Genomic DNA, 25140 nt, shown 5'->3' with positions numbered 1-25140 from the left:
CTCGCGTCATTTACCGCGTCATTTTAATTCGTACACGAAAGGGGGGATAACTCGATAAGCATTTCAAAGGAATAGCCACATGCGTTTTTTCTCTTGCACGCGAACGTGTATGTTATTCGATACTTTCAATGCTAAGGGTTAAAAGAAAAGATTTTGATCTTATACCGAGGACAATAAGACGTTGCTGGTGCTCTACTTCCTTGTCATTACGGGGAGTTTTACGGTGCTCTTTTTCCCCTGAATATGTCAAGCCTGAAACGTTCTGTTTGGTGTTTCACAGAAATGACATATCTGATATAGCTTTCAGAGAATGTGGCCAATGGACAGTCACGAATCAAGGAGGCTTATGATAAGGTATTTTATTAAACGTCTTCCCGATTCCATGTGGGTATTTCCAAGTTCCTTAACATTGATATGGTAGTTTATAATTCGCTTCTTCAAACACATTTTATAACATGAATATAATGTGAACAGTGTCCATGTGTTCAGATGTATGACAATGTTCTGATTTCTGACGGGTTATAACGAGGGAACGTTTTGGTCCCATGAAATTGAAAAAATAAGAGTGGAAAACCTTTAACAATGCAATGTAACCGGAAATCATTCTAAATGTATGACAAATTCAAATATAGATTGGTGACTCATATGCATGAAAAATACAATTTTATAAAATGTCTGCTTAAAACGGTCAAGTCGTTTAAGAGAGATTGTCATCACATGTCTGCACTTTGTTCACCGCGTGGTAATTCCAGGTTAGAATTATAGATCCACAGCAACCTATGGTGGTCGTAAGAGGCGACCGAATGGATCCGGTGGTCAGTCTCGAGCTCGGTGACTTGGTTGATTAGCGGGTCATCGTACCCCGAACGCGTGGTTCATTCTTCGCTGGACTTTCTGGTCGAGACTCGGTCATTTGCAGGCCGCCGCCATGTAGCTGGAGACCCGTGAAGATTCCGGGGTAGAATAGGTCTTCAGCAACCCATGCTTGCCGTAAAAGGCGACTATGCTTGTCGTAAGAGGCGACTAACGGGATCGGGTGGTCAGGCTTGCTGACATGGTTTATGCATGTCATCGATCCCAATTGCGTGGATCGATGCTCATGATGTCAATCACTGGATTGTCTGGTCCAGACGCGAATATTTTACAGACCGCCGTCATAAAGCTGTTATATTGCAGAGTGCGACGTAAGACAAGAACCACAAAAACTTGTGTTATCTATACAATACCTCAGAAAGCTGCTACGTGCTCGCGTTAAGAATATATTGTCCTAGTTTTAAACTAGCCTTTCATTTTCATCAGTCACAAAATAATTGCGGACAAGACAATATTTTTTATTCATATCATTAACCGAAGGACATACGAGCTCTTAGTCATGTGAGGAACTTTCCTAATAATGTGCCTCATTTTCAATTCTTCTGCAAATTCGAAAGCATGCATGGATCCATGCCCTTTACAAAACTACATCTAGTCGTTTGTCTGCCTTTAGGCTTTCAGATAAGTCATCAATCAGATCTTTTATACAGTCTACTGTCCAGTGGATAGATGGCCTGCTCAGAGAGTGGAAAGTCGTCCTTCGATACCCTGTCCGCGTCATACCAGAATACGTTAAAAATGGTACTTGTTGTTACCCTGCCTGTTGTTGGGCATTAAGGGTCGAAAACAAGGACAAACACCTTATCTTTTTTTGTTAAATGATTTGGAAGGAGTGATCTTATTTCTTAATTCCGCTCCCGTACTGACAAGGTAAGTTCCTGCAGTGTTCGCGACAAAAATGTGGGACTTGCTCAATCAATGTAAAACCTTTTTTCAGCTAAAATTCTGATTGTCAGGGCAGACAAGGAGGCCAATAGCGACAATTGTTCATTTCCTATTTAATGGTGACACAATGACTGGTGGGGCAAAAGTCATTATGTTTACAGGGCAGACGCAATGCTTACATGTAGGTCAGAACAGTTAGGATGGGTGGTCTTCGTTTGGGAAAAGAGTAAATATGAGGACTGTTTTCATCTAGGAAAACGTGAGATGTAGTCATGGGGGTACATTAAGATCTGTGAAGATTGGTTTACGCCGTAGTCAGTTCTGTAAATAAGCAATATGAGCAAGCGAACCAGTCGCTGACAGTCTGAACAGCGATGCACGCCTTTGGATACGATTTGGAGTGAGTGAGTTGGGTTTAACGCCGCTTTTAACAGTATTCCAGTTATATCGCGGCGTGTCAGCTTAATGTGGGAGGAAAGCTCGAAGTGATGCAGGTCCCAGACGTTTACCAGTTCGGTGAAACCCACGAGCACGGGTATGGTACTGACAAAACTAGAAACATAATCGGGGCGAACCGGGATTCGAACCCACAACCATAGGTTTCTGGCGTACCCCAGGGACGCAACCCTGAACAGCGAATCGCGGCGCCAAAGACGACTTGGCCACCCGTGCCCCCCGGATGCGATTGGATGCAATCTGACTGGTCCCACTCATTGTGGACACCGAATGTTGGGACTGACGACTTGTTTGTGATACTGAGATACTAAACTTTTATTGTTAAAAAAACTAAAACAACAGTGTAATTAATCATGTTTAATAAACATAAACATGTGGTAGAATTGTTCATGTGTAAATCGCATAATTACATAATATGTTCTTGTTTGGTGTACGCAACTGATATTTATTAATAAGGGAATTTTAAAAACATATTAAACTAATTATGTGTCTCATTTTTTTAACTCGGCTGTATGTTTTATCCCGAAAATTGTACGGAAATTTAAAATTAATTCTTGAAGAGGATTTTCCACATTAGTTTTTAATAAAAACAATTAAATCGTTAATTTGGGGACATACCGTTAATATTGCATTTTTATTTATTCTTATGTCTCATGATGTGCCCCGTGTGCGATTACCGGAAAGGTCTTAAACTCTAAACAGTCAGCTGTCTAGCTTGAACAGGCCAAAATAGTTAGATGGTGCGAAAGCATACACTGCTGAAACGGGTTCAGCTCGTACCCACAATTCATCTCCTTTCCTCAGAACCAATGACGCTCCGAGATAGGTCGTGGCGAACTTCTCGCTTTCTCTCGCGAGACTTTGTTTGCTAAACAGGAGAAGCTGGTTCTTCAGCTCTGGAAACCTTGGGTTATAACGGGTGACTGTGTGAAGAGCGTTATGGCTCTCGTTGGTAGTCTCGCGAGTTTTTAGCGTGAAGAAGGAGTAGAGGAAGTATCTTCCATCTTGTTTGATCTGTAATCTCCCGCTGTCCATCGCCATGCCGTGTCCAATGTATGCACACCCGTACCCAAAATCAGTGGTCCAGACCAGCTTGTCATCTGCAATGTGGAGTGGTCAGCGTTTTACTGTAAACGTCTTCACAAATATTAACTTTAATTATTAAGATATGGTTATAAACTTGATATTAGTGAATTTAGTTCAGATTGAATGAGAAGTACTTGCAGGCTCTACTGCGGTCAAAATTTTATTCGGAGTCTTTGAAGACATTAAGAAATCATTCGACATTTATTTACTTTATTGTTTAGTGATCATGTAAGTGTATTAAGAATTACCTTTCAGATAACTTCTATCCAGAAATAAGTGAGCGCCATGTTTGATTTGCTGCGGGACTGTTAACACCGGTTTGGTGTCATTCCTTGCCATATCTTCATGGTCCCCGAACTGAGCTGAAAACTACACACATGTGACACTGAAGTAAGGAAGGACGCGGATATCATTAATGGACAAACATACATTTAAATACATATACGTATGATGGGTAATATTTGCACATACATGGTCATGCGCATTGAACTTTTTTCCGACTTGATCTGATATTAATATAGATGGATGGGCTGTCAGACGGCTGATGGATAATGCATGATGATAGATGAGTGCGTGAGTTGGGTTTAACGCCGCTTTGAACAGTATTCCAGTTGTATCGCGGTGTGTCAGCTTGATGTGGGTTGGTTTCTTTCTTGTTTAACGCTATATGACGGCGGTCTGTAAATAATAGAGTCTGGACCAGACAATCCAATGATTAATATCATGAGCATCGATCCACGCAAATGGGATCGATGACATGCATCAACCAAGTCAGCGAGCCTAGGCCTGACCACTCGATCTCGTTAGTCGCCTCTTAATGTGGGAGGGAAAGGATGCATGTCTGAGACGTTTCAAACTTTTGAGAAACCAACGATCACGGGCATGTTGTTGACAAACCTACGAAAATAAATTCAATCCGGGCGAACCGAATCCACGATACCAAAGGGACGAAACTCTGCACAGCGAATTGAGGCGCCTAAGACGGCTGGGCCACCCTTGTGCCCGAAGATAGATGGCGTCTGGCATGATGGATAGATGATGGATATACTGACGATGGATGATGGATGGGTTGAAGGGCGGCTTGATTACGGATGGATGATGGATGATGGATAAAATATGAAATGTCGGACAGATGATAGTTAAGAGACGTGGATGATGGATGAAAAAGTATAAATGATAGATTATGGATATATGTTGCTGGAAGATGTGATGGATGGTAGATATAATGGATGGAAGATGGATGGATGATAAACATGCGGATGTATGCAGGGATTAAAGTACAGGCGGACGTATATGATTTAATCGACCGCTTTGGGGAAATTTGTTCGGCATGACATTAAAAAGATGAAAGAAAATTTCATTGAATATAAAAAAAACACGCAAGGTTCTATTAACATTAAGGGTCGGTCGGGTAGCCCAGTGGTTAAAGCGTTCGCTCGTAACGCCGAAGACCTAGGTTCGATTCCCGATATGGGTGCAATGTGTGAAGCCCATTTCTGGTGTCCCCGCCGTGATATTGCTGCAATATTGCTAAAAGCGGCGTAAAGCCATACTCACTCACTCACTCACTCACTATGAAGGTCTATAATGAGACACAGCGAGTTTTCGTGGACGCTGAAGCGATGTAACGATAACACGCTATGGCAGCTGCACATCGGCTCAGCTTTCACAAAGGAAGATGGGAGTTTCTTTGTTGATGTAAACAGATCGGCCCAGGATACTTGAAGATGGACAAACAAGCCAGTGCATTCTTAGAAATGTAGAATTATAAATACCTCCTTTAATTTCTTAATATCACTTTTACTGAGTTAAATACCAGTCCTTCTATTGTTTGCGTCTTTTCAAGTGCCTTTGAATTGAAATATGTCTAGCCAATCTTTTATTTAGACGCTGTTGAATTATGAGACACGTGATCGACAGGTGGAGGATGTGAATTTGTGTTCGTTTATAATCAGTCCACATTGTCGTTATTTGTAACGCATATGTGTTGAAAAATATGTTCACATGACACATTGACATTTTAAAATACTATCTTAGGAATCATAAGTTATATCATCATACAATGAACACTGCTTTTAGCAGAGATTTCTTATGATAATAAAAAAGGGTGTTGTCGCGTTTATTTATCTACAAACATAAACTTCATATGTGTTGTTTAACGTACTCTGCAATATTTAGCTATATGACGGCGGACTGTAAATAATCGAGTCTGGACCAGACAATCCAGTGATTGACATCATGAGCATCGATCTACGCAATTGGGATCGATGACATGCATCAACCAAGTAAGCGACCCTGACCACCCGATCCCATAAGTCGCCTTTTACGACAGGCATAGTCACCTTTTACGGCAAGCATGGGTTGCTGAAGACCTATTCTTCCCCAGATCTTCTCGGGTATCTTAAACGTGAATCCCATTGTTAAGGTGTAATCAACAAGTATAAGATTGTTTATGCTTAAAAGTAAACATTTTGATGCTGTTGTTGTACTTACCACTGTAATTAGTGTTTGCAAATAGCCAGTGTTCCTGAGACAACAGAAGGAGTGTTGTGACATGTTGATGACAATGACATCCTTCCGTCCATTCATCGCCCCATCCTCGGCATTGATACCAAGACTTGAACACAAGACGCAAACACACGTGCTGAGATCTTCTGAAACGTCCAAGACTTCCAGGATGGACTTATGAGACATTCCATATATCGGTATCGACAGCACCAATACAATCCCGAGTATGATGTTAACACACATAGACAACAACAGGACGACCACGCCCAAACGTTGTTTTTTCAATCCACATTGTTTTTCTTTTTTGTTGCTTTTCTCTTTGTTCCTTGGTCGTTTTTTCTTCATTTTTTGATCGGCGCGATCTTTGTTGATATGACTAACATGTAAATATGTCGGGTCATTGTAATGATCAGTACCGTCCATCAGATGTACTTTTGTCTTTAGGAGGTTATTTTTGAGAGATGAGTTTTGAGTTAACCAAACCATGCTTACCTAAACAAGCGGGATTTCTCATTTCTCAGTAATCATGTTTAAAGCGGGAATAAAAGCTGAACCCGGATTGGCTTAAAACCGGATTCACGGTTACCTGGCAACCAACCACAGTTGCACAACGTGGGAATACAAGGGGAATCCCCTGGCAAGATATGATATCAAGGAAAGACATATCGCTATTTACTGATTTAAATGTTCTATTACTTAGGTATTTGTAATGTTATTTGTATATGTGTTTGTTATATTTATTCACACTCCATTTCCCTATTTATTCATTTAATCGAGATCAGTTTCTCCACATCGCGGCATTCTGTCATTCAAAGTAAGGATCGATCGCGTGTGATCTCTGGCGACACATCTGATAGTGCCACAATCTGCTTACCAACCAGGAAGTGACGTGTCGTGTTTACCGAAGCAACGATGTCACGATGTACACACAGGGCACCCCCTTGATCCGGATTCCTTCTATTTCGGACACAAAGCATCCTGGACCGATATATAACATTGTCTGTTAATAAAATGAGTGAGTGAGTATGGTTTTACGCCGCTTTTAGCCATTTTCCAGCAATATCACTGCGGGGGACACCAGAAATGGGCCTCAACACATTGTACCTATTAGGCTACCCGATCGCCCCCCCCCCCCCCCCCTCCCGTTATTAATAGTACGAAAAGGCTCATTTGAGCAGAAAGCGATCGCCTACCAACCCACCCACCCACCCACCCACCCGCCCTCCTACCTACGTACGTACGTACCTACCTACCTACCTACCTACCCACCCACCCACCCACCAACCCTCCTACCTACCTACCTACCTACCTACCTACCTACTTAAACACCCACCCACCTACCTACCTACCTACCTACCTACCTACCCATCTACACACCTACACACCTACCCACCCACCTATCCACCTACCCACCTACCCACCCACCTACTCACCTACCCACCAACCCACGTACCCACCTACCCATCCACCTACCTACCTACCCATCCACCTACCTACCTACCTACCTACCCATCCACCTACCTACCTTCCTTCCTTCCTTCCTTCCTACCTACCTACCTACCCACCTACACACCCACTTACCCATCCAGCTACACACCTACCTACCTACCTACACACCTACCTTCCTTCCTTCCTTCCTTCCTTCCTACGTACGTACGTACGTACGTACCTAGCTACCTACCTACCTACCTTCCTTCCTACCTACCCACCTACCCACCTACCCACCAACCTACCCACCTACCCACCTACCCACCTACCCACCTACCTACCTACCTACCCGCCCACCCACTCACTCAGGCCTTGTGTTGTTGTGTGGGTTGGTAGTGTAGAGTGGAACCTCTGACTGAGCGAGCTGATTCTCCAATTCTATTTAATGTTGATATACGCGCAGTGTGTGTCACAATTCAACGTAAACTGTCGGGCAAAAGAAAGTACACCCCCTGTTTAATGGTGGCTGAAGAGGAAACAAACAAGAATGGTTATTCGATGGTGATGTATTTGATACGGGTAGCATAGACGATCTTATATGCATCATATCAAAGAGTGAGTGAGTGAGTGAGTTGGGTTTAACGCCGCTTTTAACAGTATTCCAGTTACATCACGGCGTGTCAGCTTAATGTGGGAGGAAAGTCCTATCAATGAGGATCTTACAACAGGTCACGTGCACATGACGTCTCAAGGAACATGGGGTCGCAGTTCCACAGTACACAGTAATGTTTGTTTGTTTGTTGTTTAACGCCGCACTCAGCAATATTCCAGCTACTTCTGTATATGACGGCGGTCTGTAAATGGTCGAGTCTGGACAAGACAATCCAGTGATTGACATCAGGAGCATCGATCCACGTAATTGGGATCCATGACGTGCATCAACCAAGTCAGCGAGCCTGACTACCCGATCCCGTTAGTCGCCTCCTACGACAAGCACAGTCGCCTTTTACGGCAAGCATGGGTTACTGAAGACCTATTCTACCCCGGATCTTCACAGGCCGTACACAGTAATGACCAGAGCGAAGTGTGCATTTTCAAGAATATACTTTCCTTTTTCCTAAGATACTTAACGCACCTTATACACGTATTTGTACGTTCTGAATGGCGTTGAGTACGCCCGTAGGGCTAAAAACATCAGTCCTAATTCCCGAGGAATCTAGCCTTGACTGTCAGGTCACACGTAACGTACCTCTGTGTAGCTGCTGGGTGATGAGGCTGAAGTCGGTCAGTTCTCGGGGAACACATGCATAGGTTGTTCCCCTTATCACTTGTTTTATACCTGTCGATGACGCCGTAATTCGATGTGCAGAGTTGCGTCCCTTACAGGTGCCCGAATTCTATAATCTTGGGTTCAAAATCACGGTTCGGCCTACTTTTTATATTTCTCGGTTTGTGAGTGCCATGCCCATCCCCGTGGGTTTCACGGAAGTGGTGGATGTCTAAGATTTACTTCACTTTTGATCTTAGACTTGCCTCCCACATTAAGCTGCCACATTGAGTGAGTGGGTGGGTTTGTTTTAACGCCGCTTTGTGATACAATTCAAAGCCACGTTAAACCAAACTCACTCTCTCAATCACTATGCACATACAGTAAACTACGGTTATAACGAACACGCGTATAACGAACTGACCGATATAACGAACTTACTTGTTAGCCCCGGCCATGTGTTGCATTTATGCTGTGTATATGCTTATAACGAACTACGGTTATTACGAACTAAAATGGATGGTGCCTTTGCGTTTGTTATAACCGTAGTTTACTGTAGTGGAATAGTTATAGGTCAGAAATACTTACTTTGATGACTTAGTAATGATTTCATGTTGCTGTTGTGTATTTTGGGCGATTGCCTAGTCGCCTAGGGTGCTGCTTTCGGGTTCGAATCTCAGATTGTGATTTTGATTCATGCCTGTCAACACCATACCCATATAATTGCCATATTATTGTGGTGAACGTCTGAGACCTGTTCCACTTGGACTTTCCTCCCACATTACCCTGGCACGCTGTGATATAACTAGAAACTCAAATCGACGTTTAACCAAACTCCCCCATTCACTCTTTTTTATTTCCGATATCACTGTCCATAACATTCACCACCGAGAGACCCGTGAAGATCCGGGATAGAATAGGTCTTTAACAACCCATGCTTGCCGTAAAAGGCGACTGTGCTTGTCGTAAGAGGCGACTAACGGGATCGGGTGGTCAGGCTCGCTGACTTGGTTGATGCATGTCATAGTATCCCAATTGCGTGGATCGATGCTCAGGATTTCAATCACTGGATTGTCCAGACAGCAACAAATAGAGAAACAAACAAGGTGCGGCGTAAACACTCACTCACTCACTCACAAACTGACTCGGGGCGGTGGGCAGCCTACAAAAAAAAATTGTTCGTTCTGCTGAAGACCCGGGTTCGATTCCCGACACAGGCACAATGTGTGAAGCCCATTTCTGGTGTCCACCGCCGTGATATTGCTGGAGTATTGCTAAACTCACTCACTCACTCACTGACCCATCGTATTCACATACAATTCACATACTATTTGGTGACCACTGTTCTTGTAATGAAAGACATATAACTAAAAAATGTAAGTTTATTTTACATCACATAACAAAACTTGTTTTCATCATGAACACATTTACATTATTCAACATGCACGTACATTGACAATTAAACCTCGTTAAAACGAATTCCCAGGGGAATCGGTTATATTTCGAGTTATCCGTACTTCGATTTAAAAGGAGTGTGATATAAGACCAGTGTCGATAAGGATTTTACTAGGACCTTATGCAACAACGCCTTAAGGATATCGCGATAACTACGTTCGACTCAACGATGCTTCGGTGTAATAATGCATTCGTAACACCGGTATATACCGGTATATCTCTATCATCAGTAGCAAATCATGCTACGTTGACTAGAAACCAATTCATTGGACAGTTCAGGTCAGGTTACCTTGATATATTCCTGAACGTGACTGGATTTTGCTTATTGTTTGGCAAATGTCTCGTTTACATCACCAGGATTGTAATACCGTTCTCCTGAGCCGGCATTATGCCACCAGTATAAAATTTAAAAAAAATAAAATCCTAATTACACTTTCATAACACCAAAAAAATTTGAAAGCATCCTTTTTTCAACTAAATCATAATAATTTTCCGACATTTTCACATGGAGGCGATCTTGTCTGCGGAGCTTCACAATGGCGGACAGAAAGGACGTTTGCTGCGGAGCTACTGTCCATCTGAATGACGTTTTAGATAAGAGTATTGGTTTCACACCCAGACCAGGGAGATTGGGGTTCTGTCGCTGTATCATGTGCAGGAAGGGGGTGTCTGAAGGAGCTGGTGACGTGATGAATGTGATGTGTGAGTACACGAGGTAGAGACCCCCTGCTGAGACAACAATGTCTGTTCCGTTACATTCGACGTTTGAACAGAATGACGTGTTGTAGGGATCGCTCGTTGTCCATGCTGGCGGCGAATCTGTACACATAACACGTTATGAATTAATAACAAAGCAAAAATTATATACTGATGCATCATTACAAGAACTGTTTGTTATATTTAAGGGCATATGTGACTGTGAGAATTTGAAATTATCACATAGAAAAAAATATTAACCACTGGGATGAACGACGGAATTTGTTATCTGCGGCGTAAAACATTATCTACACTCTTAATGTCGTACATTACCTGTGTGTGGCACCATGTACCGATGAGCCCACGTCGACTCCCTGGGACGACTCCATATCTGCTCATTCATCCCCCTGGTGAGGCCAACTGGCTCCCTACCTGAAGTGGGAAATTAGATACAATTTATGGTTATTTCCTTACTGTAGAGGCGACGTGTCGGTACAGATCATTATACCGTTGTCGAGCAAGGCTAATTACTTAACATGATACAGGATATATATAGAAGGTGGGGGATTAACAGTAACAACAATTGCATACAAGAGAGAGATTAACACGAGTAGGTTAAATAATGGTGAGATGAAATGGGGTTTAACGTCGCGTCCAAGATTATTGCAACTATAGAGCGACGTGCGTGCGAGCGTGCGTGCGTGCGTGCGTGCGTGTGTGTGGCTACTTGTACTACACTGTAGTCCGGACTGATGCCGATTTATAGTGCTAGCACACTGAGATACCTTGCCGCGGTTTAACATGAATACCCCACAGTATACTGATTCCGAGCCGACCAGTCCTTGTTTTAGCCCCTTAATGTCGAACGCCAGACAGGGTAACAACAAGTACCATCTTTTAACGTCTTTTCGTAAAAAGTTCTCCGAGCAGACGCTCTCCCACTTGACCACGGTCAGGTCAAATAATTAAATCAGAAGGAAAATGCATTGCTGTGTGTGTTTACATTATCAAAGAAGGTAATTTGATTTGGTGCAAATACGTTGTAGCTGAATTTGGAAGAAGAACTGATTATGGAAACACCGTGGGTTTAGGTTACATACAACATGAAGGATCTTAACTGAATATCATGAATAATAAATAAATAAATCATTGGCGTACCTGTAGACCGTCTGTAGTATTCATCACCTATTATCTGAAACAAGAATGAGACACGTGAAGAAATCAAATGACTGTGTGTTTTCAAAGCTCCTACAATTTGTACCATTCAAAGAGAAGCTGGCGTTCTAGCCTGTTGTCTATACTGACAGAAAGGCCACGGGAAGTGATATCACAGAGCGTCAGCTGAATATGAGAAATCCACACAACGCCTCAAGTCGGAAACAGTTATGATGTTCGACCTTGTTAAGGGTCACTATCTGGATTCGAACCCGCGATCAAATCCTGCCATAGGAAGAGACGCATCTCAGTTAATGATAAAATTGCGGTTCCTTAAATGAAAGCGCTACCCGACCGCGAACACTATTTGTTTGTTTGTTGCTTAACGCCGCACTCAGCAATATTTCACCTATATGACGGCGGTGTGTGTAATACAAGCCAGTGATTGGTAGTGTGAGCAACTATCCACGTCGTCGGGGTACGATGACACGCAATCAACCAGGCCACCTAGCCTGACACACAACCCTCCACGATATAGTAATCGATCGCAGCAGCACGGATGTAATTCTATAAGTACTGACAAGTGTTGAGAAAACCCGCAATGCTCCACGTCACAAACGACACGTCTGGCAAAACGAATACAAATTCCACAACATTCCTCTACTACTACTACTACTACTACTACTACTACTACTACTACTACTACTACTACTACTTCTACTACTTCTACTACAACTACTACTAATACTAATACTACAACTACTACTATTTCTACTACTACTACTACTACTACTACTATTTCTACTACTACTACTACTACTACTACTACAACTACTACTACTACTACTACTACTACTACTACCACTAATACTTCTACTACTTCTACTACAACTACTACTACTACTAATACTACAACTACTACTATTTCTACTACTACTACTACTACTACTACTTCTACTACTACTACTACTACTACTACTACTACTACTTCTACTACAACTACTACTTCTACTACTACTAAAACTACTACTACTACTTCTACTACTACTTCTACTCCTACTACTACTACTACTACTACTACTACTACTACTACTTCTACTTCTACTACTACTACTACTACAACTACTACTACTCCTACTACTACTGCGAGTGTTAGAGTCCCTGTTCGCCCCGCTTATGTTTCTAGGTTTGTAGGCACTATACCCGTGCTCGCGGGTTTCACCAAAGTTGTAAATATCTGAGACCCGCATCACTTCAGGCTTTCCCTTCTACATCTAAGCTGACACGCCGTGATATAACTGGAATACAGTTAAAACCGATATTTAACCAACTCACTCACTCAATACTTCTACTGCCACTGCTACCACCACCACTTCTGTTATTTTGTCCACTCATACAAGCACCGTTATCACGAATAATATTATCCACAGTTTGCATCAGTCCGGACTAGTAAAACAAACACACACACACACACACACACACACACACACACGCACACACACACACACACACACACACACACACACGCACGTCGCCGTATAAGTGCAATAACCTTTGACGCGACGTTTTACCTCACCATAATCATAAGAAATCCCTCCTTAGAGCGGGGCCCATAGTACGATTCTGAGTAGTATAATAATAAGCATGTGTTAATGAATGGATACTGAGGATACCGTGTGTTCGCGAAAATATGAGCGTATCCTGTCCCAATTTAACACATTAAAAAATCTGTCACTCTCTTGATATATATGGGTATCGCAACTGATCATGATAATATTTTCATCAACATAAAATGGTAAATAAGTAAAATAGAATGTCATGTGTATAATGCTAGCGTCTAATTACCTTATGGAATAACTTTGTGACGTCATTCCTCTGTTTCTGACAACACAGCGTATGTCCCAACGGCAATCGTATGACGTCATAGATCGTATCCTGGGATTCGACCAGCGGACCCAATTGATCACAGGTGAGACATAGTGGATCAGCAAACCCAAGCTGGTGATTCGACATGGAGGATAAACCCTCACTTTTGTGGTGATGTCCACGTTGTTTTATTAACATGTGGAAAGTCACTACCACAACGAGGATAACATTGGCAGTCAGAGAAATGGCGACAACGGCATAGAACAACACATTGGTACGACGTCGTCGTTGTTGGGAAGGTGGAGGCGGTGACGTTGCTGTGTCAGTGGATATGAAGGTGGAGTCAGGTTCTGCCATCATGGAAGAAGAAATCCGCGGCCCGAGTTAAATCGATGTGTACGATGATGCCTGTCTCCATAAAATTGTTTCACAGTTGTAATAAACACTAGTATATCTATCTAGGTCGAATCCGTCACAGCTGATAATGTCTAGCCTTCCGCTGTCACACATATACTAAACCCGTTCGAAACATGGTTGCAGATATCAAGCCTTGCTCTGAGAACATGTGGGGCTATCCTATGACTTATCGTGGGTTCCCTGAAGTCACAGTTTCTATGGGAAATTCCCTGTGTGACCTAGTTTCTCTTTCTGAATAGCCACGAGCCGTGCGAGTTGCTGCGTCCCTCGGCGGAGGTTTCCTTGCTTTTTGTACTCTCTTAGACTAACATCTAGTCTCTGAAATGAACATATCGTACAGAAAAAACAGTTGCTCAGTTATCTTAATAAAAATATAATAAAAAGGGAGCCCAGTGATTCTCTTCATTTTCCTGATACTGCAGTAATCTAGACTTGCCAAACATTATAGACTTGCATGGGCTGTAGTTGATATATTTGTATCAGGGTCTGTAAGACAGAGTAGTACTCACTCCGCGTCTGAAATTCCCTGTGTGACCTAGTTTCTCTTTCTGAATGGCCACGAGTCGTACAAGTTGCTGCGTTCCTCGACGGAGGTTTTCGTGTATTTTCTCGCACTCAGCGTCGGAAATTCCCTGAAATCGCAAGCCACTCGTGTGGAGGATTTAAATTCAGGACACCCGGATGAGTGTTAGACAGTCTCCTTATCACCGGACATCGTCTCTCATGCCTTCCACTTACCACCTCCTGACCAGAGTGTGGCGTTAAACAACAAACAAACTTTACAGCCCAATATTTATATTCATAACTGGAGAGAGATATATCAAAATGGTTGCCCGTATCTTTCCAACGATATCAATTACTATCTTTTAAAATTTAAGACGCATTTGTTATAAATCGGAATCCCATTTAAATCCTGTACAGTCATTGTGTGTGTATAGTCATAGTATTATTTTACATGTACATAAGCGTTGATAAAAGCGACATTACCATTTTCATAATCACAGAGACCCGTGAAGATCCGGGGTAGAATAGGTCCTCAGCAACCCATGCTGGCCGTAAAATGCGACTATGCTTGTTGTAAGAGGCGACTAATGATCGGTAGGTCAGACTGGCTGACTTGCTTGATGCATGTCATCAAATCCCAATTGCGTGGATCGATGCTCAAGATGTCAATCACCTGATTGTCTGGTCCAGACCGCCGTCTTATACCTGTAATATTGCTGAGTGCGGCGTTAAACAACAAACCAAAACCAAATCACAGAATCCATTGTACGATTCTGACTAAGCTTATGCTAACATGGAATATTGGTATTTTTGGTCTCACTCGTTCAACCTCATTACATTAAAATCAAAGTTAAAACAAACTTCTGTATTGTTACATATAAAGTGCCTTGTACATTTGTAAACTGTCATAAATATGTCGTTAGCCAAACGGGAAAGTCGCCATCGAACTGTCACCGCAATTTCACAAAAAAAATTGAATCCACCCTGACACAATTTATTTAAAGAAAAACGATATGAAAGATATTAGGTAGTCTTAGAAAGAAACCGAAAGCGTGACTTTTAAAAATCTGTTTACCAATACCTAGGCTGTAAGAATGGTATATATAGTATTGGGACTTATGACTTTCCTTCTCCTATAACCTCACTTTGTCCTGACTGTAAACATAGGGTTTCGCTCGAGACGTGGGCAGAGAAACGATAGTTTCATTTTCACAGCTATACAGGCTTATTTATATGTCATGAGTCGATCATCAGCGGCCATCAGTCAAAACATTTCACATAGTCCAATAATAATAGCGAACACAAGTTTGACGCTTTTGTGTGTTGGGACTTAACGCTTCTATTTCAACCTCCGCCCATACTGCAAAACTGTACCAGTACTCGCCTTTCACACTACAGAAAGTGGTATATCACCATTTAGCATTTTTCATTAGTCTAAAAACGACAAAAAATATATATAGATGGCGGGCTGTAAATAATCAAGCCTGGACCAGAGAATTCAGTGATTGTTATCGTGAGCATAGATCTATCCAATTGGGAGACGATGACATGCATTAAACCAAGTCAGCGAGCCTGACCACCCGATCCCGTTAGTCGCCTCTTACGACAGGCATAGTCGTCTTTTAGGGTAAGCATGGCTGCTGAAGGTCTATTCTACCCCAGATCTTCACGGGACCACCTTGACCTGAATTCAGTGCGTCGGATTGATCCATGAACAAAAGCATCCTTACAAAAGTGTATTATCAACTATTGCATTCTTAACGGATCGTTTAATGTCATTATTTTCCGTACGAAGTCTTCTATTGTTGCCTATAATACATTGCTGTTGGCTGTAGCGTTTAGTCACTTTACCGGAGTTCCGGGGTCTACCCTAAACGGTACAACGTGTGAGGCCTGTTCCTGGGGTTCCCCTTTCCTGATATGGCTGCACCATTGTAAAAACTCACCAGCTCAGTCACAGATCTGTTTCTCTGAATGCTAACACGCTGAAGGATATCAAGTGAGTGAGGGAGTGAGTGAGTTGGGTTTAACGCCGCTTTTAACAATATTCCAGTTATATCGCAGCGTGTCAGCTTAATGTGGGAGGAAAGCCCGAAGTGATGCTGGTCTCAGACGTTTACCACTTCGGTGAAACCCACGAGCACGGGTAAGATGCTGACAAACCTAGAAACATAATTGGGGCGAACCGGGATTCGAACCCACAATCAAAGGTTTCTGGGGTGTCCAAGGGACGCAACTCTGCACAGCGAATCGCGGCGCCTTAGACGACAGGGCCACCCGTGCCCCCCGAAGGATATCAAGCTAGAAATAATAAGCACAACTTGCCAAAATGTCTGTCAATGATATGCACAACAAATAGAACAAGGACATACACGGATATAATATATTCTCTCTTGAAATCTTTGGACTTTCATTATAATGATTATAGTGATTGTTTTCTACTAAGTGTACTTCCTGGTGCCTGGTGACAATCATGCTGCGTGACCAACACGCGGCTTGCAACACTGTCGCGAACAGAAATAGACTGGGGCCGTGTGGTTACTTCCTGATTGGTTAATTATGTTTTTTTCCAAACCTATTTTAATAATGGTTCATAGTAATATTATCTCACGACTAAATAAAACTTTACATCACGGGTAGGCCCGTGGGAAGTGACAGATGACTGGGTAGCCACCCCTGTGAGTCGTGACGGGTATTTGGGTAGACCCATGATAATGTGGCATGTGAATAGGAAGTAACGTGACGGGAGGTTGTGTTGTCCTGTGGGTGGTGACGGGAGGTTGTGTTGTCCTGTGGGTAGTGACGGGTGGTTGTGTTGTCCTGTGGGTAGTGACGGGAGGTTGTGTTGTCCTGGGGGTGGTGACGTGAGGTTGTGTTGTCCTGTGGGTAGTGACGGGTGGTTGTGTTGTCCTGTGGGTGGTGACGGGAGGTTGTGTTGTCCTGTGGGTAGTGACGAGAGGTTATGTTGTCCTCTGGGCAGTGCCGTGATGTTATGTTGTCTGGTGGGTAGTGACGGGAGGTTGTGTTGCCCTGTGGGCAGTGCCGCGATGTTGTGTTGCGCTGTGGGTAGTGACGGGAGGTTGTGTTGTCGTGTGGGTAGTGAAGGAAGGTTGTGTTGTCCTGTGGGTAGTGACGGGAGGTTGTGTTGTCCTGTGGGCAGTGACGTAATGTTGTGTTGTCCTGTGGGTAGTGAGGGAAGGTTGTGTTGTCTGGTGGGTAGTGACGGGAGGTTGTGTTGTCTTGTGGGTTGTGACGGTAGGTTGTGTTGTCCCGTGGGTAGTGACGGGATGTTGTGTTGTCCCGTGGGTAGTGACGGGAGGTTGTGTTGCCCTATGGGTAGTGACGGGAGGTTGTGTTGTCGTGTTGGTAGTGAAGGAAGGTTGTGTTGTCCTGTGGGTAGTGACGGGAGGTTGTGTTGTCCTGTGGGCAGTGACGTAATGTTGTGTTGTCCTGTGGGTAGTGACGGGAGGTTGTGTTGTCTGGTGGGTAGTGACGGGAGGTTGTGTTGCCCTGTGGGCATTGCCGGGGTGTTGTGTTGCCCTGTGGGTAGTGACGGGAGGTTGTGTTGCCATGTGGGCAGTGACGGGAGGTCGTGTTGTTCTGTGGGTAGCGACGGGAGGTTATGTTGTCCTGTGGGTTGTGACGGGAGGTTTTGTTGTCCTGTGGGTAGTGACGGGAGGTTGTGTTGTCCTGTGGGCAGTGACGTAATGTTGTGTTGTCCTGTGGGTAGTGACGGGAGGTTGTGTTGTCGTGTGGGTAGTGAAGGAAGGTTGTGTTGTCCTGTGGGTAGTGACGGGAGGTTGTGTCGTCCTGTGGGTAGTGACGGGAGGTTGTGTTGTCTTGTGGGTTGTGACGGGAGGTTGTGTTGTCTGGTGGGTAGTGACGGGAGGTTGTGTTGTCCCGTGGGTAGTGACGGGAGGTTGTGTTGTCCCGTGGGTAGTGACGGGAGGTTGTGTTGCCCTATGGGTAGTGACGGGAGGTTGTGTTGTCGTGTTGGTAGTGAAGGAAGGTTGTGTTGTCCTGTGGGTAGTGACGGGAGGTTGTGTTGTCCTGTGGGCAGTGACGTAATGTTGTGTTGTCCTGTGGGTAGTGACGGGAGGTTGTGTTGTCTGGTGGGTAGTGACGGGAGGTTGTGTTGCCCTGTGGGCATTGCCGGGGTGTTGTGTTGCCCTGTGGGTAGTGACGGGAGGTTGTGTTGCCATGTTGGCAGTGACGGGAGGTCGTGTTGTTCTGTGGGTAGCGACGGGAGGTTATGTTGTCCTGTGGGTTGTGACGGGAGGTTTTGTTGTCCTGTGGGTAGTGACGGGAGGTTGTGTTGTCCTGTGGGCAGTGACGTAATGTTGTGTTGTCCTGTGGGTAGTGACGGGAGGTTGTGTTGTCGTGTGGGTAGTGAAGGAAGGTTGTGTTGTCCTGTGGGTAGTGACGGGAGGTTGTGTCGTCCTGTGGGTAGTGACGGGAGGTTGTGTTGTCTTGTGGGTTGTGACGGGAGGTTGTGTTGTCTGGTGGGTAGTGACGGGAGGTTGTGTTGTCCCGTGGGTAGTGACGGGAGGTTGTGTTGTCCCGTGGGTAGTGACGGGAGGTTGTGTTGCCCTGTGGGTTGTGACGGGAGGTTGTGTTGCCATGTGGGCAGGGTCGGGAGGTCGTGTTGTTCTGTGGGTAGCGACGGGAGGTTGTGTTGTCCTGTGGGTTGTGACGGGAGGTTTTGTTCTCCTGTGGGTAGTGACGGGAGGTTGTGTTGTCCTGTGGGCAGTGACGTGAGGTTGTGTTGTCCTGTTGGTAGTGACGGGAGGTTGTGTTGTCGTGTGGGTAGTGAAGGAAGGTTGTGTTGTCCTGTTGGTAGTGACGGGAGGTTGTGTTGTCCTGTGGGCAGTGACGGGAGGTTGTGTTGCCATGTGGGCAGTGACGGGAGGTCGTGTTGTTCTGTGGGTAGTGACGGGAGGTTATGTTGTCCTGTGGGTTGTGACGGGAGGTTTTGTTGTCCTGTGGGTAGTGACGGGAGGTTGTGTTGTCCTGTGGGCAGTGACGTAATGTTGTGTTGGCCTGTGGGTAGTGACGGGAGGTTGTGTTGTCGTGTGGGTAGTGAAGGAAGGTTGTGTTGTCCTGTGGGTAGTGACGGGAGGTTGTGTTGTCCTATGGGCAGTGACGTAATGTTGTGTTGTCCTGTGGGTAGTGACGGAAGGTTGTGTTGTCCCGTGGGTAGTTACGGGAGGCTGTGTTGTCTTGTGGGTTGTGACGGGAGGTTGTGTTGTCCCGTGGGTAGTGACGGGATGTTGTGTTCTCCCGTGGGTAGTGACGGGAGGTTGTGTTGCCCTATGGGTAGTGACGGGAGGTTGTGTTGTCGTGTTGGTAGTGAAGGAAGGTTGTGTTGTCCTGTGGGTAGTGACGGGAGGTTGTGTTGTCTGGTGGGTAGTGACGGGAGATTGTGTTGCCCTGTGGGCATTGCCGGGATGTTGTGTTGCCCTGTGGGTAGTGACGGGAGGTTGTGTTGCCATGTGGGCAGTGACGGGAGGTCGTGTTGTTCTGTGGGTAGCGACGGGAGGTTATGTTGTCCTGTGGGTTGTGACGGGAGGTTTTGTTGTCCTGTGGGTAGTGATGGGAGGTTGTGTTGTCCTGTGGGCAGTGACGTAATGTTGTGTTGTCCTGTGGGTAGTGAAGGGAGGTTGTGTTGTCGTGTGGGTAGTGAAGGAAGGTTGTGTTGTCCTGTGGGTAGTGACGGGAGGTTGTGTTGTCCTGTGGGCAATGACGTAATGTTGTGTTGTCCTGTGGGTAGTGACGGAAGGTTGTGTTGTCCCGTGGGTAGTGACGGGAGGTTGTGTTGTCTTGTGGGTTGTGACGGGAGGTTGTGTTGTCCCGTGGGTAGTTACGGGATGTTGTGTTGTCCCGTGGGTAGTGACGGGAGGTTGTGTTGTCCTGTTGGTAGTGACGGGAGGTTGTGTTGTCGTATTGGTAGTGAAGGAAGGTTGTGTTGTCCTGTGGATAGTGACGGGAGGTTGTGTTGTCCTGTGGGTAGTGACGTAATGTTGTGTGGTCCTGTGGGCAGTGACGTAATGTTGTGTTGTCCTGTGGGTAGTGACGGGAGGTTGTGTTGTCTGGTGGGTAGTGACGGGAGGTTGTGTCGCCCCGTGGGCATTGCCGGGATGTTGTGTTGCCCTGTGGGTAGTGACGGGAGGTTGTGTTGTCGTGTGGGTAGTGAAGGAAGGTTGTGTTGTCCTGTGGGTAGTGACGGGAGGTTGTGTTGTCCTGTGGGTTGTGACGTAATGTTGTGTTGTCCTGTGGGTAGTGACGGGAGGTTGTGTTGTCTGGTGGGTAGTGACGGGAGGATGTGTTGCCCTGTGGACAGTGCCGGGATGTTGTGTTGCCCTGTTGGTTGTGACGGGAGGTTGTGTTGCCATGTGGGCAGTGACGGGAGGTCGTGTTGTTCTGTGTGTAGCGACGGGAGGTTGTGTTGTCCTGTGGGTTGTGACGGGAGGTTTTGTTGTCCTGTGGGTAGTGACGTGAGGTTGTGTTGTCCTGTGGGCAGTGACGTGAGGTTGTGTTGTCCTGTTGGTAGTGACGGGAGGTTGTGTTGTCGTGTGGGTAGTGAAGGAAGGTTGTGTTGTCCTGTGGGTAGTGACGGGAGGTTGTGTTGTCCTGTAGGCAGTGACGTAATGTTGTGTTGTCCTGCGGGTAGTGACGGAAGGTTGTGTTGTCCCGTGGGCAGTGACGGGAGGTTGTGTTGTCTTGTGGGTTGTGACGGGAGGTTGTGTTGTCTTGTGGGTTGTGACGGGAGGTTGTGTTGTCTGGTGGGTAGTGACGGGAGGTTGTGTTGTCTGGTGGGTAGTGACGGGAGGTTGTGTTGTCTTGTGGGTTGTGACGGGAGATTGTGTTGTCCCGTGGGTAGTGACGGGAGGTTGTGTTGTCCCGTGGGTAGTGACGGGAGGTTGTGTTGTCTTGTGGGTTGTGACGGGAGGTTGTGTTGTCTTGTGGGTTGTGACGGGAGGTTGTGTTGTCTGGTGGGTAGTGACGGGAGGTTGTGTTGTCCTGTGGGTAGTGACGGGCGGTTGTGTTGTCTGGTGGGTATTGACGGGAGGTTGTGTTGTCTGGTGGGTAGTGACGGGAGGTTGTGTTGTCTTGTGGGTTGTGACGGGAGATTGTGTTGTCCCGTGGGTAGTGAAGGGAGGTTGTGTTGTCCCGTGGGTAGTGACGGGAGGTTGTGTTGTCTTGTGGGTTGTGACGGGAGGTTGTGTTGTCTTGTGGGTTGTGACGGGAGGTTGTGTTGTCTGGTGGGTAGTGACGGGAGGTTGTGTTGTCCTGTGGGTAGTGACGGGAGGTTGTGTTGTCTGGTGGGTAGTGACGGGAGGTTGTGTTGTCTTGTGGGTAGTGACGGGAGGTTGTGTTGTCTTGTGGGTAGTGACGGGAGGTTATGTTGTCCATGGGTTGTGACGGGAGGTTGTGTTGTCCTGTGGGTAGTGACGGGAGGTTGTGTTGTCCCGTGGGTAGTGACGGGAGGTTGTGTTGTCCCGTGCGTAGTGACGGGATGTTGTGTTGTCCTGTGGGCAGTGACGTGAGGTTGTGTTGCCCTGTGGGTAGTGACGGGAGGTTGTGTTGTCGTGTGGGTAGTGAAGGAAGGTTGTGTTGTCCTGTGGGTAGTGGCGGGACGTTGTGTTGTCCTGTGGGAAGTTACGTAAGGTTGTGTTGTCCTGTGGGTAGTGACGGGAGGTTGTGTTGTCTGGTGGGTAGTTACGGGAGGTTGTGTTTTCTGATGGGTAGTGACGGGCTGTTAGCTTCACAACAATGTCAAAATATTTTACTAATTACATTAATGTTGCAGCTGCTGACTCCTATTCTGTTAACTCAGATGAACGCATCAAATCTGGTTTTCAAACAGAATTGTTTCCTCAGGAATTCCCACAGCGGGATGAGTGAGTGAATGAGCTGGGTTTAACGCCGCTTTTAACAGTATTCCAGTTATATCGCGGCGTTTTAGCTTAATGTGGAGGGAAAGCCCGAAGTGATGCAGGTCTCAGACGTTTGCCACTTCGGTGAAACCCACGTGTACGGGTATGGTACTGACAAACCGGGGCGAACTGGGAAAACGAACCCACAGCCATAGGTTTCTGGCGAGCCCAAGGTACGGAACTCTGCACAGCGAATCGCGGTGCCTTATACGACTGGGCCACCCGTGCCAAGCTCTCTCTCTCTCCCCCTCCAAGACAAGAGGAGTTGAAGTTAAAAGGTTTAAAAATGATGGTTTACATTTAAAGGATCTAATCCAGTAAAAAACTGTTAATATATCATTTTCAGACTGTCAGGGATGAATTTTATCTTTTGCACAAGAAACACATGAGTCAACACCGACTAGACAACAGGAGGCCCTATATGAGCACAGTATCGACCTGAGCAGGTCATTGGTGTTGATGGAAGTATAATTTCAAGAAGACGAAGTGATCGCGAAATAGAAAAAAATGACATTGAAAATTTATAATGTAATAAACTTAACCCTTGTGAAATCTGAACAACATACATGTAGGATGGAATCTAATAGCGTTACAGATTTAGAACACGACTGTTTACATATCCCGATAACCTTGCCGAAGTTGTGCAAGCTGTGGCTGGGGTAAAGAATCACAAGGCTGATTTGTTCTACCACGTTCGCTATCAGTGTGCAATGTGCAGGGTAAGGCTTCTAGAGCTTAGTTCGTAGGCCACCACATGACCCTCGTATCATGATGACGCACAGAGTTGACGTTTTCCTGTTTGACGACGATTTCAAATTCTTCAGGATTCGGCTTGACTCTGTCCAGACTTGTGCATACTGCTTTTATCTGTTTCATCCTGGTTTCAAATTCTTCAGGATTCGGTTTAACCTTGTCCAGACGTGAGCATATTCAAACAATTCCATGTGAGGAATTGTTATTCTGGGTCGTCTTGGGCACTCCAGCAACCTATGATCGAATCCCCGTTAGTCCTGATTATGTTTCTAGGTTTGTCAGCACCATGGCCATACCGGTGCTCGTGGGTGTCACCAAAGTGATTAACGTCTAAGACCTGCATCACGTCGGGGTTTTCCTTAACATTAAGCTGATACGCCGTGATATAACTGTAATACTGTTCAAACGGCGTTAAACACTATTCACTCATGATCATCATTACTTTCGGACAGCAGGTAAATTTCTCCATATCGTTTAGAGAGTTGAACTGAACACAAAACTGTTGGTAGAATTACTCATTTTTTGTATAATGTACATACGTTCATTTAACATGATAAATCTCTTAACCACTGGGCGCTTGGAAGAAAAAAACCTGCATTCAAGAATGGAAGGCGGAGAGACTCTCGGTTCTAACAGTTTGATATTCGGGGATGATTTGAGGTTTGTGAGTTTTGTTGTTTGTTGTTGGTGGTTATGGGTTGTGTGGTTGTGGGTTGTGTGGTTGTGGGGTGGGGTTGGTTTAAGGGTTGGTTAAGGGGTTTGGGTTTTGGAACCGGTCTACAGAGAGAAAATAACTGCATACATGGTTTCAAGCAGTGACCAAAATATATCCTGTTCCCTGACCTTTCCCACATATTAAGAGGTCGGACGTTTAGTGAGAGAGTGGTGAGGTGAGGTGAGGTGAGGTGGGGTTTAACGTCGCGTCCAAGATTATTGCACTTATATAGCGACGTGCATGTACGTGTGTGTGTTTGTGTGGCTGCTTGCACTAGTCCGGACTGATGCCGATTTATAGTGCTAGCTCACTGAGATACCATGCCGCAGTTTAACATGAATACCCCATTCAGACACAGTATACTGACTCCGAGCCGACCAGTCCTTGTTTAAACCCTTTAATGCCGAGCGCCAGACAGGGTAACAACAAGTTCCATATTTTAACGTCTTTTGGTATGACGCGGTCGGGGATCGAACCCCGGACCTTCCGCTCTCCGGGCGGACGCTCTACCACTAGACCACGGAGGCGGTCCAGTGAGAGAGTGAGTTAGTGAGTGAGTTGCGTTACTGCCACTTGGAACAATATCGAAAACCTTCGAGTTCTTGTTATTGACAAACCAAGAAGCAAGGATCCAATCCCACGATCATCGGATTCTTGCTCGATTGCGGGTCAGCTCATCGAATGTGGACATCTTGAACGACTGGGCCACCTGCGCGTCTCAAGTATGGTCATTTATGCAACTCGTAGTGGGAATATAGAATCAAACGCATGCAATCAGATTTAATGACATGATATTTCTGCCGTTAAGTCAACCATCCAGCTTCAGTCTTGGAAGATTGAGAGTCAAATGCGCGCCGCCCGATGGAGTGGGATGGTGCTTACATTATCAGTCACCACATACGCGGAGCCAAGAGGTTTGCGCACGTGACGAGTGTGTGTGTGTGTGTGTGTGTGTGTGTGTGTGTGTGTGTGTGTGTGTGTGTGTGTGTGTGTGTGTGTGTGTGTGTGTTTGTGTGTGTGTGTGTGAGTGCGTGCGTGTGTGTGTGTGTGTGTATGTGTGTGCAGGGTTGCGCAGCCGGCGACTATTCCCAGGCCGCAGTTATACCCGGATAATTTTATTTATCTATACGCCAAAGACT

At 45.4% G+C, this 25140-nt stretch overlaps 3 protein-coding genes across 3 annotated transcripts; all 3 read right to left on the bottom strand.

The window, feature by feature from the left end:
- Positions 1-2558: 2558 nt before the first annotated feature.
- LOC124125202 lies at positions 2559-6367 on the bottom strand. The gene is made up of 3 exons (XM_046488475.2): positions 5794-6367; positions 3549-3669; positions 2559-3314 (listed from the first exon to the last, which is right to left on the bottom strand). The coding sequence occupies exons 1-3, from the start codon at positions 6292-6294 to the stop codon at positions 2917-2919; spliced, it is 1020 nt and encodes a 339-aa protein (XP_046344431.2). The 5' UTR covers positions 6295-6367; the 3' UTR covers positions 2559-2916.
- Positions 6368-9871: 3504 nt separating this feature from the next.
- On the bottom strand, positions 9872-14847 carry LOC124125200. The gene is made up of 5 exons (XM_046488473.2): positions 14602-14847; positions 13655-14410; positions 11813-11846; positions 10988-11086; positions 9872-10777 (listed from the first exon to the last, which is right to left on the bottom strand). Exons 2-5 carry the CDS (start codon positions 14033-14035, stop codon positions 10386-10388), a joined length of 906 nt encoding a protein of 301 aa, XP_046344429.1. The 5' UTR covers positions 14036-14410; positions 14602-14847; the 3' UTR covers positions 9872-10385.
- Positions 14848-17198: 2351 nt separating this feature from the next.
- On the bottom strand, positions 17199-23838 carry LOC124125196 (mucin-12-like). Its single transcript, XM_048391107.1, has 3 exons — positions 23826-23838; positions 19921-22245; positions 17199-19756 (listed from the first exon to the last, which is right to left on the bottom strand). Exons 1-3 carry the CDS (start codon positions 23836-23838, stop codon positions 17199-17201), a joined length of 4896 nt encoding a protein of 1631 aa, XP_048247064.1.
- Between the last annotated feature and the right edge of the window lie 1302 nt (positions 23839-25140).

The sequence above is a fragment of the Haliotis rufescens genome, unplaced genomic scaffold (assembly GCF_023055435.1).
Source record: "Haliotis rufescens isolate VD_foot unplaced genomic scaffold, xgHalRufe1.0.p SCAF_9, whole genome shotgun sequence".
Taxonomy (NCBI): Eukaryota; Metazoa; Mollusca; class Gastropoda; order Lepetellida; family Haliotidae; genus Haliotis; species Haliotis rufescens.
This window is presented reverse-complemented; position numbering and strand designations above follow the sequence as displayed.

What these genes read in the sequence shown, in the direction of transcription:
- LOC124125202 (XM_046488475.2), bottom strand. Translation starts at nt 6,294, where the DNA reads ATGGTTTGGTTAACTCAAAACTCATCTCTCAAAAATAACCTCCTAAAG. An exon ending in TGCAAACACTAATTACAGTG is followed by an intron (nt 3,670 to 5,793) that starts GTAAGTACAACA and finishes ACATGTGTGTAG; the next exon opens with TTTTCAGCTCAGTTCGGGGA. An exon ending in GGATAGAAGTTATCTGAAAG is followed by an intron (nt 3,315 to 3,548) that starts GTAATTCTTAAT and finishes TCCACATTGCAG; the next exon opens with ATGACAAGCTGGTCTGGACC.
- LOC124125200 (XM_046488473.2), bottom strand. Translation starts at nt 14,035, where the DNA reads ATGATGGCAGAACCTGACTCCACCTTCATATCCACTGACACAGCAACG. An exon ending in TCACAAAGTTATTCCATAAG is followed by an intron (nt 11,847 to 13,654) that starts GTAATTAGACGC and finishes TTCTTGTTTCAG; the next exon opens with ATAATAGGTGATGAATACTA. An exon ending in ATACTACAGACGGTCTACAG is followed by an intron (nt 11,087 to 11,812) that starts GTACGCCAATGA and finishes TTCCCACTTCAG; the next exon opens with GTAGGGAGCCAGTTGGCCTC.
- LOC124125196 (XM_048391107.1), bottom strand. An exon ending in ACACGACAACACAACCTCCC is followed by an intron (nt 19,757 to 19,920) that starts GTCACTACCCAT and finishes CACTACCCACAG; the next exon opens with GACAACACAACATTACGTCA.